This window comes from Chelonus insularis, unplaced genomic scaffold (assembly GCF_013357705.1).
Source record: "Chelonus insularis isolate UGA/USDA-ARS -01 unplaced genomic scaffold, ASM1335770v1 contig_399_pilon, whole genome shotgun sequence".
Taxonomy (NCBI): domain Eukaryota; kingdom Metazoa; phylum Arthropoda; class Insecta; order Hymenoptera; family Braconidae; genus Chelonus; species Chelonus insularis.
In genome coordinates this window covers 1,698,387-1,714,054 of record NW_023276554.1, presented here as the reverse complement: position 1 = coordinate 1,714,054, position 15,668 = coordinate 1,698,387, and the positions used below count along the sequence as shown (strand labels likewise).

General features: G+C 29.7%; 3 protein-coding genes across 7 annotated transcripts; 1 reads left to right on the top strand and 2 right to left on the bottom strand.

Moving 5' to 3' along the window:
• Window positions 1-797: 797 nt before the first annotated feature.
• Window positions 798-4,108, bottom strand: Arf51F (ADP-ribosylation factor 6). 2 transcript variants are annotated; one of them, XM_035085330.1, is made up of 5 exons: window positions 3,482-3,636; window positions 3,240-3,355; window positions 2,881-2,984; window positions 2,533-2,731; window positions 798-1,797 (listed from the first exon to the last, which is right to left on the bottom strand). In XM_035085330.1, the coding sequence occupies exons 2-5, from the start codon at window positions 3,319-3,321 to the stop codon at window positions 1,655-1,657; spliced, it is 528 nt and encodes a 175-aa protein (XP_034941221.1). In that variant the 5' UTR covers window positions 3,322-3,355; window positions 3,482-3,636; the 3' UTR covers window positions 798-1,654. The 2 variants fall into 2 exon arrangements, with proteins under 2 accessions (XP_034941221.1, XP_034941220.1); XM_035085329.1 differs by lacking the exon at window positions 3,482-3,636 and adding an exon at window positions 3,967-4,108 and having other exon boundaries at window positions 799-1,797.
• A 419-nt stretch (window positions 4,109-4,527) lies between these two features.
• Window positions 4,528-12,647, bottom strand: ClC-c (chloride channel protein 3). 4 transcript variants are annotated; one of them, XM_035085117.1, is made up of 12 exons: window positions 10,990-11,346; window positions 10,484-10,915; window positions 10,134-10,237; window positions 8,938-9,115; window positions 8,516-8,859; window positions 7,988-8,149; window positions 7,623-7,910; window positions 6,703-6,885; window positions 6,419-6,633; window positions 5,775-6,335; window positions 5,311-5,688; window positions 4,528-5,229 (listed from the first exon to the last, which is right to left on the bottom strand). In XM_035085117.1, the coding sequence occupies exons 3-12, from the start codon at window positions 10,221-10,223 to the stop codon at window positions 5,139-5,141; spliced, it is 2,490 nt and encodes an 829-aa protein (XP_034941008.1). In that variant the 5' UTR covers window positions 10,224-10,237; window positions 10,484-10,915; window positions 10,990-11,346; the 3' UTR covers window positions 4,528-5,138. The 4 variants fall into 4 exon arrangements, with proteins under 4 accessions (XP_034941008.1, XP_034941009.1, XP_034941007.1 ...); XM_035085118.1 differs by lacking the exons at window positions 10,484-10,915; window positions 10,990-11,346 and adding an exon at window positions 12,547-12,647; XM_035085116.1 differs by lacking the exon at window positions 10,484-10,915.
• Idh (isocitrate dehydrogenase [NADP] cytoplasmic) lies at window positions 11,987-14,006 on the top strand. The gene is made up of 2 exons (XM_035085133.1): window positions 11,987-12,423; window positions 12,623-14,006. Exons 1-2 carry the CDS (start codon window positions 12,229-12,231, stop codon window positions 13,832-13,834), a joined length of 1,407 nt encoding a protein of 468 aa, XP_034941024.1. The 5' UTR covers window positions 11,987-12,228; the 3' UTR covers window positions 13,835-14,006.
• The last annotated feature ends 1,662 nt before the right edge of the window (window positions 14,007-15,668 follow it).

Below are 15,668 nucleotides of genomic sequence, written 5' to 3'. Positions count from 1 at the left end.
CTCGTTTGTTAAATCATTTTTATGTATTAATGAATTTCTAAAAACCAATACTGAATTGTTAGTTACAAAATATTAATGCGTACTTTTATTTTCTTAGTTTAATCAATCATCACCATCATTATCAGCATTTTAAATTCAATCATCCAAAAGTACTAATTGTACAGAGTCATTTACAAAAGCGCAATTTTAATTGGCAACACCATATATATAATCGTTGATAAAAAATATTGGAATATTATTAATCATTATAAATCAGTGATTAAGTTTTATTACACAAGTGATTCTAGAGATTATACTACGGAATGCAATTGTTGCGTTGCTTTGGCAACATCCAAGAAGATACGTATTCACTTCCTATATTTTTCTATTTCATTTAGTTCTTTGAATCCCTACTTAAATATGAACACTCATATTGACCAAAAGAATAGTAAAATATTTTATTATGCTTATCATTCAACGTCGCTTGTGATTTTGCTCGTGTGCTTTTATATTCTATTGCTATAACTAAAATGAATAAAAATTTCTGATTACAATTGAATAAATATTTAACATTTAAAAAATGATAAATGACAGAATATAAATTTTGAGCATTAAATATCGGCAATTGTATACAGTTAATTTTTATTCATTTTTTTTTTCTTTCTTTAACCAACTAAATTATCATTATCCGTCACGCCGTTGTACGTTTGTTTTTTCTTTTATATAATTCTATATGAAACATATTTTTATTATATTTCAGAAAAATTATATAGATAATTATATCTTTTTTTTTTTATTTAATTCAAAATAATTGTACCAACATATTGGCTCAATTATTTATGAATTATCAATTGACTCAAACTATTTGTTTTAAATAAATAAATCTATTTTTAAATTTATTTCATTGCTTTTATGTGTAAAGATATTCTTACAAGCACGTAAAAATATTTGGAACAGAAAACTAATAAATTTTTACATCACAACTAAATATGTATGAATGTTATTAAAACAAAAGTATAATTAAAATTAAACAAATCATTCCTATATTATAAAGATTTTTAATTAATTTTCCTTGTTTTATTTTATAGTACGTCTTAATAGTACATATTAATATTATATAGAAGTCAATGGCTGTGCGAGGATTTTACTTAGTATTTTTTTGTTATTTTTTTGAATGTTTTTTCCCTTCTAAATATTTTGAAAAATTAAAACTGTATAAACAAAACGATAAAATATTTATATTGCAAAAAGAATCCTACCTTAGACTAAAGTAGTGAAGATGTAAATTTATGAACAGATGATTATCTAACGATTTTGTTGATTTTAATAATTTTCAGTGTACCTCGCGTTCAACATGTTGTGTTTAATGATTTGGGTATATTACGCAACGAAAGATTGAACCGATAATTTCAATAAGACATTTGCGGTTCATTGTTAAATGATAGATCGTGTGAATGGGACCTTTTTTCTACCCACTCTATACATTACTGAAACGCCATTGTACATTAGATTCACATTCCTTCACGTTTATTCGTTCATTTGCGGCGGACGAGAATGCCATTTAATTCTATTCTGCGCGATGGCAGAAACTCGACTTTGTTGGCGTAAAGTAAAATCACATGGCAGGCGTGTATTTGATGTATGAAACCACGAGGAAAAGAGACTAACTAATTATTCATAATTTATGATTACTAGTCAACCATGTAAGGCCTTCATAAAGTCCATCTCCTGTCGTGGCACATGACGGTTGAACATACCAATTTCTATCTCGTATTCTCGTTAATCCCAATTTCTCTTGAATCTCGTGCGGTTTCATAGCTAAAACAGATCATAGGTATCTTAATATTCACATCATTATGCATCTTTGTAGAATATCACTCCAAAATAACTATTAATAATTCATAGGCTCCAAGTTGGAAAAAAGATAGAAGAAATAGGAAAATGTGTTACTATTTGGTTAATTAATATTTTTTAAAAGCATATTATTTTAGACATTAGCATAGAAAATTAATGGTCATAATTATGTCTGGTGTAGCTTTACCTAAAATTTCATTTTATCGTCCATATGGGTTCAATAGCTGTGACTAATATTAAATTTAATGGTAACTATAGTTAAATATAAAAATTTTACGTCAGCTCTATAAATAAAGTAATCAAGTATCAGCGTTCATTCATTATAACCAGTACAAAATTATTATTAATGTACATCATTTATGAATTTTATAATAAACAAAGTAACTGCTGAAAATAACCACCACAGTTTTTTAAATACGCAGGAATGATTTAAAAGCATGAAAGAAAATTCAATTACTACTGAAGTAGAAAAATATAAAAATATCATGATCCCAACAACTGATGTGATGTTAGAAAAATTTTTCTAAAAAACAAAATACACATATTTCTGAAACTTTATTTAATATCTTCATTATTCAAACCCAAGTGTGATTAAAATGAAATTTAAGATAAATTGTAGGTTATGTTTTTGCGTAAGACTGTTAATTTGCCAGTAAGCACTAACGAGTTAATTAAATTCGTTGAAGTAGAAAAACTTACCATTAGGAAGATCTTGCTTATTAGCAAATACTAAAATAATAGCATCACGCATTTCTCTATCATTAATAATTCGATGCAATTCCTGACGAGCTTCGTCAATTCGATCTCGATCTGCACAGTCTACTACAAAAATAAGTCCTTCTGTTCCAGTATAATAATGACGCCAAAGCGGGCGTATTTTATCTTGGCCGCCCACGTCCTAGAATGATTCGTGGAAAATTATTATTTTATAATCACTTTCTTCAATTAATTATAATAAAGGAAAAATGTGCTTCCTCTATTATACATCACTGGTTTTTCAAACTTAGATACTTAATTATTTAATAATGTGGAAAAATATTAACTTACCCAAACGTTAAATTTAACATTTCTGTATGTAACAGTTTCTACATTAAATCCTACGGTAGGTATGGTATTTACTGACTGTCCGAATTTCAATTTATACAGAATAGCTAATATTAAATTTGTTAAGGAATAAATGAATCATTTTCAATACTGTATTTTATTTTACTCTTTCCAGTTCCAATAATAACTTTAAATTTGCATTTAAATAAGAATTAAATAAATGAATATTGTTATATATGTAAAGTTAAGAGAACAATTGTTCAAGTTTTAAAAATATATTCAAGTTATTCAATTTCTGTACATGTAAACATTCTACAGAAGTCACAATGATTTTTCCGAGATTAATTCATTCAAAAGGATACTAGTTTTTCCAGCTGCGTCTAGACCCAGCATAAGGATGCGCATCTCCTTGTTGCCAAAAATTTTTGACAAGAGTTTGCCCATCGTGCTGGTTCACCAATGTCTATATACACTGTACCTGTACAAATGAAAAATGGTATAGACTTTAATAAGGTTATATTGAAAAGAAGAATAATTTTGATCAATTAATAATCATTTTTCAAACTTATTCCATCTTCTTTTAATGTAAACACGGCATACTTACATGATTAATTGAGAAAATATCTTAGATTAGTTATGATGAAACAAGATAGAATTGATGTACTATAGATGGATAATACGATTTATTGCGAAAGTAATCTTGATAAAATAGAGAAGCGATTGATATAAAAAAAATGTTAGTATCGTAGAAACTTGAGCCGATTTACCGAGTCAAGGAATTCCGTGGGTTAGAGAAGGTTAAGTTGTCGATGGCGTCCAATGAAATTTGATAGATTTAATTTGCAGAAATTGCAATGAGCTATTTAACAAGTCGCTAAGAATATATGGACATATATAATGAACAATGATGCATAAATTCTATTAATTGAGCTGACAACGAGGACATCCTGAGAGCGGACAGGTAACAGTATTTCAGAAAAACCGCTAACACTTTCATCTAACCTTTCAATCGACACACATATTTTCCCTTTTATTACAGAAAAATTATTCTAATTTCCTTTTTGAAAGGATATCATGATAGAAACTTACCAAAAAGCATCTACACCGAAGCAATAACTTATCATCAACAAACAGGAACATCACAACACATACTTGCAATCATCTATGACACTGGATGCCACTTCAATCCAACTGTCCCAGCCCGATGTCGTTATTTTTTGACAAATGGCGGCATTGGTAAGCGTGACAACGGATGCATTGCTACCAACAGTAATTATTAATATTTAAATTTTTTAACATATTCAGTTAAATTGTTATTATTATTACTGCTTATCTTTTATACTTGTGATTTATTCAGAACATTTATTTTTACTTATTAATTTTGATGAAAAAGCAAGATTGAGTAATGCCTACTTCAACTTATAAAATATGTTTGCGTGAGTGTACAAATGATAATTGCTTATTTTTAAAATGATTGTTTTATTTATTTTAATAAAAGAAAAATAATTAAAATTATAAAATGAGGAACAAACGATTAAAATAATATCAATATGTATTACAAAAATTAAAATTAAAATGAATAATATCATAATTCAAAGTAAATACTTAAATAAAAATAATAACACTTAATTACCAATACATTTAACTATTTCATTTTTGACCTAAATATGTTTTTTTTATAATTTATTAAAAATTGCAGAAATAATATCTTCTTAATATTAATCTTGTTAATTGAACATACATCGTTATTTCATATTTTTAATTATTTACAATTTCAAATTATTACAATTATAATAGAATATTTAATATTCCCTTATCATAATAAATTAATAATAACATGATTAATGAAATCTTGGTGGCAATTTGTTCCATTTTCTACAACTTATCTGAATTATAGCTTCATTAATTTTTTTAAAATAATTATAATAAATATCATCATTATCACCATTAATTAGTTTCCAACAAATAATCAGATCGGACGACATATCAGTTTGTATGATTACTGAGAAAATATGTATAATTAAAATTAGTTACTTTCCATGTGAATAAATAATCTCTAAATACTTTAAAAGTGAAAAAATAACAATACTATATAATATGTATATATAATTATTGAATGATAAATTCCCATTATTCACTAAAAATAAATATAGTCGGAGGAGGAAGTTCGTTTGAAAAAGTAATATTAAAAAAAGACGATTGAATAAGATAAATGAATTTTGTTTACGAATTAATGGTAAGATGCTGGATTCTTCTTAAGTTTAATTAAATAAAACCGAATTTGGATCTTCATTATCTAATTGTTTTATATGTCTTAGAACATCTTTTTTCGTGATTACAGCAAGTAATCGGCTGAAAAGCAATAAAAAAATATTGATTAATATTTGTTGAATGATTTATGATAGTAAAAATGATAAATAATTTTTTATTTACCCATTGTGAGTCACGAGAGTTTGTCGTAAACCTAATTTCCTAAACATATCAACGACCGTTTCCATTGGAGTTTGATCGGTGATGGTGATAGGTGCCATATCTAATATCTTTTTCAATTTTAATGGTGGTGGTCCTTGCATAGGCAAATTGTTTCCGCCAGTAAAAATGACCAATGACTGACTAGTGATACCTTCCATTACTTTTTTTGCATTTGCTATAGCTAAGTTCAAATCTCGTCGTGAAACAAATCCCACTAAATACTGCGATTCCTTTGATACTATCACCGGATATCCGTTGTGTTCGGTTTCTTTTAACAAATTCTCCACATCCTCTATCGTCATTGAGTCTTGTGTAAGGACGTGAAGTGTTTCATTGCGTCTAGAATATCAAACAGAATGATTTTTATTATTGAGATGCTCAAAATAAAAAAATTGATTCCAAAATTTATGAGAAAACAAACTTACTTTGGTTGCATTACATCAGCAGCTAAAGTTGTATGTTGAAATTCCTCTTTGCTGTCTAAGAACGGATATCCATTGAGCCCTATGTGCGCGTCATAAATACCTTCTTTTCCAAGTGCATCTCCAACCCATTTACTCGCCATAGCAGCTGCCATCAGTGGAACAATGTATCTCACTCCACCAGTCAATTCAAACATGATTACAACAAGAGACACTGTCATTCTTGTAACACCACCCAAAACAGCTGCTGCACCAACCATAGCGTACAAACCAGGTGTTATACAATCAGTACCAACAGTACACTCTTCACTAAACATCCAAATGTGCGGATAATTATATGCTAGCTGCTCCATTCCAATACCGACTATTCTTCCAACAATTGCTCCAAGACAAAGTGACGGTATGAACAATCCACACGGTACTTTAATACCAAATGTAAATATCGTCATGACTAGTTTCATTACCAATGTCAGTACTAAAAGCCATACTGCTTTATAAACGCCGGGTTCGGCTCCAGCGGTTTCAATTGTTGAATTAAAATTCGTAAAATTTCGTTGATAATCACTAAAAGATAAATAAATCAAAATCAATTTGATCAGAATTGATGAATAAATTTTAAATTAAATGAATGAAATAATCGGGCTTACCAAAGCATATCATTATTTGAAACACCACATTTTCGGAATAGCAAATAAATCAATTGACTCGTGCTCATTTGCGTATATGGGTTAGGATAGGCAATTACAGCTGTGATAACAGTAACTACTAATACTTCCGTTACTGGATATTGACCAAGCTTTGAAGTTTTTCGATAGCGGCACCAGAATAAATTGGCTTTAATGAAGAGAGTTGCTATAATGCCCTATAATTTTTATTGATTAATGAATTGTAGATTCCAAGTTGTGATTAATTAACATTTCTAATTACTTACTCCAATAATACCAAGCATAACAAATGGGATCAGTTCGAAAAATATCCATGGTTTGTTGTATTCAACGTAAAATAGTACCGAATGTTCATTGCCAAATGGATTAATTGATCGTAAAACGAATGCTGCTATCAAGGCACAAAAGAATGATCGCCATAAAGTTTTCAAAGGGAAATAATAACTGACCTGTAAATAAAATTAATTATAAGGTTGAATTTTGATTATAGTTTTGGAAGATGTCTTAGAATGTCCCGCCTTCCCCTGCACTTAGCCACAGGGCCTTTGTACAGGGTCTGTTTGCACAGTAAAGGCGGTCGTCTTATGTCTTAGGCCTGCAGGTTCCCTAGGTTCCCAAGTTGCCTTGGTTCCCTTCTGAGCCCCGAAACAGTCCCTGTCGATTTCCAATATATATATATATATTATGGTGGTACGAAAGAACGTTATTTCTGCCTTTGGAGATTCCGCTAAGCCCCATGGGTCCCCCGGTTTCCTCAGCCTTAGGTAGGCAAGATCTATAGGCCTGGTGTCAACCTAAGAGGTCGTCCCAGTTCCACAAGAAATCGTCCTACCCTCGGAGATTCTACCGGTTACCTCAAGGGTCCTGGTTTCAGACTCAGCATCAGCAAGGCTGTACTACAATGGGGTGTCGCCTGGTTCCCCAAGGGCATCGTGGCGGCAATAGCACTTTTTGTACTATTCAGTCATCAGCACGATAGCTTACGCCCTTGACTGCCCTCTGAGAGGCCTCCCGCTCATCGTGGTCAGAGAAAAGACTATATTATAAATGGGTCTTGTCTCAGCCGGGAATCGAACCCGCTACCCATAGTGCACTAGGCTGGCACCTTACCACTTAGGCCACGATGTCGGTTTTGATTATAGTTATTATCGATTTCTAGGTTGAAATAATTTTTAAGGATAATTACTTCTTCAAGACTGAACAAAACACCACCAATTGGTGCTCCAAAAGCAACTGAAACTCCAGCAGCTGCAGCAGCAGATAAGATTTCACGTTTTTTTGCTTCATTTCTTCCATATTTCGGAAACAAATATGAGAAAATGTTTCCGATACAGCAAGCAATATGTACCATTGGCCCTTCTTTACCCAAACTTAGACCTGCTGATACTGAGAGCATTAAACCTACTGATTTGATAATCAAAGTCCATTTTCCTAAGTAGCCTCGAATAATAAATCCACTGAGAATAGTTTTTATCTAAAATAAAATAAGTAAATAGAATGCAAGAAGAAACATTTAGAAATTTTTTTTATTACATATTTAGTTATACATACCTCAGGAATACCAGAACCACAAGCATAAGGAGCAAACATTCTTACTAATGATGCAGATAATGAGGCAAAAAGTAAAGCCCATGCAATATAAAAAATATAAGAGACTATAGCATGTCCTACTCCAGTTTTTGATTGGCCAAATATATCAGACCACTGCATCCACTGCAATAATTAAATAAAATTAGTTGTCGTATTAATTTTTTACAATTTTTTATTCAATAAAAAGCTTCAAAAAGAAGCGAATAATGCTAAAACAAATTTACATATATATGAAAGCATAATTTGCAATTATGTAGTGTATGAATTAAAAATTACAAAGCTTTATAACTTATAAAAATGACTTTGAAGTACAAATTAAAAGAATGAATGAATATTTGAGAATCCAGTTGAACAAAGAACGAGTTTTACTTTTTATTATCAAAAGAACAACTAGAGTAGTCGTTAACTTTTGCTTTTAAACTCTTTAAATAATAAATACAAAGTTCTAAAGAAAAACTTTACACGTATTGAACTAGAATTATAACTTACCTGAGAACAATTGCCATCATCAAATATTGAATCACTATAGCTCCAACAACATTGCTCCTTATTTAACCAAAAAGCCTCAGGACAAATTCCAAACTTGAGATCCGTCATCCAAGATGCTCCAATATCTATCACACCAGCTGCCACACCAGTAAACAATCCAACAAGAAGAACACACAACCATCCCGACCAAGCATCATGTGCTCCTTTCACAAGATCCCAAATAGAATCATTTTTTCTTTTAACAATATACCGATGTCTCATACGATCTCTTGCAATATCTCTCTGCCAATCAATTGTATGAAAATCTTCATACTGACCGATTCCAGGAATATCATCAGCTGAAACTAATGTTGGAAAAAAATACATTGCTTATTCCAGAGTTTAATTTTATTGATAAATTTAATCAAAAAGTTTATACTTACAGTGTGATGATGCATCATCAAGGCGTAAACTTCGTTCTAGATAAGCATTATTCGCCTCGTTCGGACTAACTTGTTGATTAGTTTCCACCATGTCGTCGTCGCTGCTCAAACTTCCTCCACGACCATAAGCACTGTTCCGTAAACGGGTATCACCACTACCTTCTAGACCATTACTGGTCTAAAAATTAGATTAATAAAATTTTAAAACATTTATATCCATCATATAGGGATTCTTTTTCAAAAGAGTTAATACTAAACAATTTTAATTTCAATTTAAACTGAAATTAAATCTTATTATTATTGACAGTATTTTTTACTCATTATTTTCAAATTACAGATGCCAATAATTGACCGATTTATTACATATTTTAACTCAATTTAACATCGAATCTTGCACTATATTATGATCAACTAATAATTATCATTAAATGATTTAAAAAATTGGAACATTGCGTAGAACTGACTATTCAAAATATCAACAAGCTTGGAAACAAAAGTTCTAAAATTATGTTTCCATTTGAATCTGGACTATTTACTGATTCAGAACAAATTTATCAGTGTCTATTGTTAGAGCATGCCAACATCCTTCCAAAGTTTGATTAGTTTTAGACATTTGATGATAAATAAATGAACGTGCAGAGGGTCATTATCAAGAAAGAAAACTACGTAATAGACAACATAGTGGTTACGTAAGTATAAGTGATATTTATGTACAAAAGTAAAATATGTGTCTCTCAATGTATTTAACAAAAAAATCTTTTTGTTATTCTTACTTCTGGTATTAGCCGCTTGCTACCAATATGTGCAGCACTTGAGCGGTTTCCAACTACTTTTAATTCGAGATACGTGGTGTTATTGTTTATTAACATAGATTATGGAAAAAGAGATTCTACTCTCTAGTTTGGTATTTCATCAAAGCCACATGTAGGTTTTTTACACACCCAATATTATTTTTATTTGTTTCTGATTTATTTACTAGTTGTTAATAGCTCTTAGGAGAAATTTTACCTCTGAAATGGTGTTTTTAGTTTAGAAGCAAGATTAGATTTACATAAAAATTACACAGGAGGATTAATAAAGCAACTAAATAAAAATATTTGCTAAAATATTATCCATATCCAGGTTCAAGTATTTCATTTGTAATGTAAATAATTGCATGTGTAAGGAAAATGACACGATGATTGCAAAATGCATACCTGAGCAACGGCTACTGAGTTGTAAGTCGTGCCAGCAGTTGTATGAGCAGAAACATTCAACGGTGAACCCTTCAATGGGAATTTCTCCATGGCATTGATTTGATCTATTTTGCACATAGAGACAAACAATTTCATCTTTAACCTTTTTTTTGGTTGATTGGTTCGGTTAAATTATTTACAATTTAGTTATTGATTAAGAGAATAATTTGGATTTAGGATTAATTCAAGCAACTACTATTTTAATATACTTCCTACAACTCAGTAATTAAATTAGCAATTCTATGAAGATATTATAGAGTTCGGACAAAAAATGAAAGGAATATATAACGAATTTACATTTTACCACTCACAGAAATTATATTATTTGAAACTTTGAGCCATTCACTTGACCATAGCTTAACAAGATATAACAGCTCGATAAAAATCTTATCCAGATTAATAAATTCAGGATTAAATGTATGTCATTATGAGAGTATAAGACACTGTTGTCATTTCTATTTCTATGACTTCTTGATCAGACCTTCTGCACATATCAATTCTTTTATTTTCTTTTCAGTTGATATTTATGGTAATAAGTATTTTAATCTCAATCAGCTATGTTAATCTACCAAATGAAGCTAGAGTTTGATACGCAAACATATTGTTTAGTATAGAAGTTGGAATACGACGTCAATAAAGTCATCTTTATTTGTAAGTGAAATTTTGATTGGAATTACGTATCGATTGATTAAATACTTCAATTTCATTGAATGATGATCACGACTCTGTATTGTGCTCTTTCCCTTGACCATGAATATTAGATATCAGTTTGACACAATTTTTGATATCAAAGAATTAATCTAATTTGTACACTCACCATTTCTAGTATATTGGGTTCGTTATTATCCTTACTTATTCCAATAGAATACATTGACGAGCAGGATTGAATTTTTTGGTCGTTTTAAAATTGTTACTCCATTTTCCAATGATGTATATCCAATAACAGTAGAGGTTAAGGAACTTCTTGATTCGATATAGTGAAATTTTCCATTCACAATAAATTTTTTTTAAACGTTTTTAGTCATGTGATGTACATTCTTACATATCAATATCCGTACGTGACAGAAATTGCTGTAAATTTTATCACAGATGTTTGACAAAGATACGTAGTGGGTGGAAAATGATTCAGTTATCAGTGTAACTATACTTGTCATTTAGGGACCTTGGAAGAACTACAGGTGTCGTTACCATCTTTGATCCAAGCTGTGATTGGTGCCATTAGAGATTTAGCTCGACCAATCCCAATCAATTTATTAGAGCACGAAGTTCAAATTTTTTTACCAAGTGAAACGGTCGCTAAAGAAGAGTGGCGTTCATGGTGATTTTTCGAAAGTTTCACCAGCGAAAGATTTGAAAAAACTTAGTTTTTTTTTTAAAGATCAATAACCTTCATTGATAATCTTGGAATAATAATCTAACTTTTACGTAATATGAGAATAAACTTGTTTATGATTTATTATCGTAATGGATGAAATCCTTGTAATAAATAGCGATGGATATGAAGAAAGTGTTATTTGCATTCAAGATTTTGTATTAAAAAGTTACGAAATTATTTGATAAATTTATGTTTATCAATTGTGAAGTAGTTTTTAAATTATTAATTTTATCTAGGTTGCGAATTATCGGCATCAAAATTCTCAATAACTTATTTATTTAGTGATGCTTTATCTTTTTTAACTGAAGAATTGGCTGATAATAATTTCGAAAGATAAGAATTTTCTATGATTTGTGTTCACATTAATTTTAATAACAGTGCATTTTTATAGAATCATTGTTAATCCTAAATAACAAAAAGTTTATTATTTTGATAAGGTAGTTGTATTAAATGATTGCTAAGTACTTAGATTACGCATTCTTTGACATAAATATTTATAAACAAATGATCTAGTAAATGTTTATTGCAATGTCACTTTGGCAATAATTCCTGCTTGATTAGCGGTTAAGAAAAAGATAGAATGTGGCTAAATCTGAAGGTGGGGATCGACGAAGAGAAGATGTTGGTGAAAAAGTACAAGTGGAAAGAAGAGAAACGATTACACCGGCAAAGTAGGTTGTCATGTCTGTCTTTCCTCGTTACTTGATCAACAATTTTATTCGTGTTTCGGTCTCCGTTCATTCAATTAACAACGGGACTTTGAACGTTAGTAGAAAACAGACACTTTCTCTTCTTGCTTGTGCAAATCGTAAATTGTTAAATACTTCAATTACTCGATCTTTTAGTGCTTCAACAGTCACTATGGCTAAAATCAAGGTTAGTGAATGAGATATCAAACTTTTTTCACCCAATTTCCAACCATTACACCTTTTGAAGCTGTCAAGTACTTTTACAATCTCAATTTTCTATTACTAAATAGTAAAGTTTGATAATACTTACACTTTTTATTGAAATAAATTTATCAATTGTTGCTTATATTCAGTATGAATAAATATCTTGTGTCCTTAACAAACAGGCGGGGCCGGTTGTAGACATCTTGGGAGATGAAATGACACGTATAATATGGGACTCGATCAAAGAAAAACTGATTCTTCCCTATCTGGATATTGAATTACACACTTATGATCTTGGGATTGAAAATAGAGATGCCACGTCTGACCAAGTCACTGTAGACTGTGCTGAGGCTATAAAAAAGTACAACGTTGGTATCAAGTGTGCTACCATTACACCTGATGAGAAAAGAGTTGAAGAATTTAAATTAAAACAAATGTGGAAAAGTCCCAATGGAACTATAAGAAATATCCTTGGTGGTACTGTTTTTAGGGAAGCTATCATTTGTAAGAATATTCCTCGATTGGTTACTTGTTGGAATGAACCTATCATTATTGGTAGACATGCTCATGGAGATCAATATAAGGCTACAGACTTCGTTGTACCTGGGGCTGGAAAGCTTGAAATAACTTGGACTGGTTCTGATGGCAATAAGATTCAACATACAGTTCATGAATTTAAAGGTGCAGGTGTAGCTCAAGCTCAGTTCAACACTGATGAAAGCATTCGTGATTTTGCTCACAGCTCATTCCAGTATGCTCTTTTACGCAAATATCCTCTTTATTTGTCAACAAAGAATACGATTCTAAAGAAATACGATGGAAGATTTAAGGATATTTTCCAAGAAATTTATGAAGCAGAATATAAAAGTAAATTTGAAGCTTTAAATATTTGGTACGAGCATCGTTTGATCGATGATATGGTAGCTTATGCAATGAAATCAAATGGAGGATTTGTATGGGCTTGTAAAAATTATGATGGTGATGTGCAATCTGATTCAGTAGCTCAGGGTTTTGGATCTCTTGGTCTTATGACTTCAGTTTTAATTTGCCCTGACGGACGTACTGTCGAAGCTGAAGCAGCTCATGGAACTGTTACTAGACACTACCGTCAATATCAACAAGGAAAAGAAACATCAACGAATCCTATTGCATCAATATTTGCATGGACTCGTGGACTTCTTCATCGTGCTAAGCTTGATAATAATCAAGCCTTAACTGATTTTGCTGAGAAACTTGAACAAGTTTGTATAGAAACTATTGAGCAAGGATTTATGACTAAGGATTTAGCTATTTGCATTAAAGGAATGGATAATGTGAAGAGATCAGACTATCTTGAGACTTTTGACTTTATGAACAAGTTGGCTGATAATTTAAAAAAGAAATTACAGAAATGAAGTATAACATTTACCAAAAGTCGGCTTTAATAAAAGGTTATTGTGCATTTTTTATTACGTAAGAATGATTTTGTACTTTGGAATCTTTTTGTCATTCCATTTTTAGCTTATATATGGTATAAGAATAAATTCGATTTATTAAAATTTAATATATTCTATCCCAAGTGGATAAAAAATTAAATAAATATTTACTTGTAATAAAATTTATACAATGATTTTGAATAAAAAACATTTTAATGATATTTAACGATTTTTTCTTAATCTGACTATTATTAATTTATTATTAATATAATTAATTACTATCAACAACACTGATTATTTAGTTTGAGTAATAAAAAATCATTGAAAAATCAATTTTCTATCATATTATCAATTATTACTAAAGAGTTCTAAATCTTTACTCTATAATTTGCTATAGAGAATAGCAATAAAACTGAGTCATTAACACAAATATTAAATACAATAATTTTATTTATTGATTAAAAGTACAGAATAAATGTTTCAATTTCATCTTACTTAAATAATTAAAGTTTAGTTGCCATGAAAAAATATCTAATACCGCATTCTTTGACATTATCCTTTCTGAATAAAGTTACTATTGACTCTACTTTGAGTACAGTTGACTAGCAAACTTGGCAGATCACAGGTAAAGAGGAGTACTTTGTGTCTCATTATTCATTTAACAATGAGTCCAAACTAACAAAGTACTATTTTCAATTATCTATTTCTCACATAATCAATAACATTTACTTCAAGTACGATTCTCAAACCCAAGACAGTATTATACCTTAGAGCTGCAGCATTTTATCGCTGAGCTACAGTGTTTAACATTTCCCAATGTTTTTTACAGCTATTTATACAGATATACAGAACTTTCAGCAATAATTTTTTTAATCATCAAATAGCTTTTAATATAGATTGCTAATTTAACTGGAGGCATATAATGATAAGTAGTTTAACGATAATCTTTCAAATTTATCTTAATACAAAAATTTTTTTTAATTACAACATGAACATAACTTTAATGTTTAATATTAAATTGAACAAACTCCTAGAAATCTATAACTTTTAAAAATTTTAAAATTTATTAGTCAAAGGCAGTATTAAGAATTTAACTGTTAATTATTAGACATTTTTCTTTTTAAATCCCAAACAACTATACCTTTGTCAGTATTTTTGTTCTTCGTTTCCTTGGCAATGTAAGATAAATTATACTAAAATATGAAGCATCATGCGTTACAAAAATGCTTACGTATATAGCTAAAAATGCAGTGTTATTACAATTAAATTTTATCACCACACACATGACCTTACATTTTATTCAATTGTCTTTGAATAAGTAATTAGGTTGTACAAGCAATGAAGCATAACAAAACAAATTCACATAAATACATAGAAAAAATAATTGTCTTGAAAACGAAATAAAAAATTAGTAATATTATATTATAAAAAAAACCACTTAATTAAATAATTTAACTTGTAAACAATTCGCATAATATTTTGTAAATTTTATTTTAATTTTACAAAATTTTAGACACTATTATTTATTCTTTACATACCTAATTTCGAATGCTTTATTGTTTTTTTATTGGATTAAAAGAACTTACGACTTGAATACAAATAAAAAATTTCTTTCAAACATATGCGTAATATTATCAATTTTAATATCAAAAGCATTTAACTATTTATTGTTTATTCAAGTCCTTTTTTTTTTTAATTAATATATCACTTGTATCACAGCTTTTGCATTTTATGCAATCTATGAAAATCACGTAAAAAAATGGTACAAGTGATACAGATGAAAATTAATTAGTAACTATAATAAATAATGATA

Excerpts from the sequence above, each read along its gene's own strand:
- ClC-c (XM_035085118.1), bottom strand. The coding sequence starts at position 10,223 with ATGGAGAAATTCCCATTGAAGGGTTCACCGTTGAATGTTTCTGCTCAT. Across the intron at positions 9,116-10,133 it reads ACTCAGTAGCCGTTGCTCAG|ACCAGTAATGGTCTAGAAGG; the intron begins GTATGCATTTTG and ends TCTAATTTTTAG. Across the intron at positions 7,911-7,987 it reads GTGGTTCTGGTATTCCTGAG|ATAAAAACTATTCTCAGTGG; the intron begins GTATGTATAACT and ends ATTTTATTTTAG.
- Idh (XM_035085133.1), top strand. The coding sequence starts at position 12,229 with ATGTCTGTCTTTCCTCGTTACTTGATCAACAATTTTATTCGTGTTTCG. Across the intron at positions 12,424-12,622 it reads TCACTATGGCTAAAATCAAG|GCGGGGCCGGTTGTAGACAT; the intron begins GTTAGTGAATGA and ends CTTAACAAACAG.
- Arf51F (XM_035085329.1), bottom strand. The coding sequence starts at position 3,321 with ATGGGCAAACTCTTGTCAAAAATTTTTGGCAACAAGGAGATGCGCATC. Across the intron at positions 2,985-3,239 it reads AGACGCAGCTGGAAAAACTA|CTATTCTGTATAAATTGAAA; the intron begins GTATCCTTTTGA and ends ATTTAATATTAG. Across the intron at positions 1,798-2,532 it reads TAAGCAAGATCTTCCTAATG|CTATGAAACCGCACGAGATT; the intron begins GTAAGTTTTTCT and ends GATCTGTTTTAG.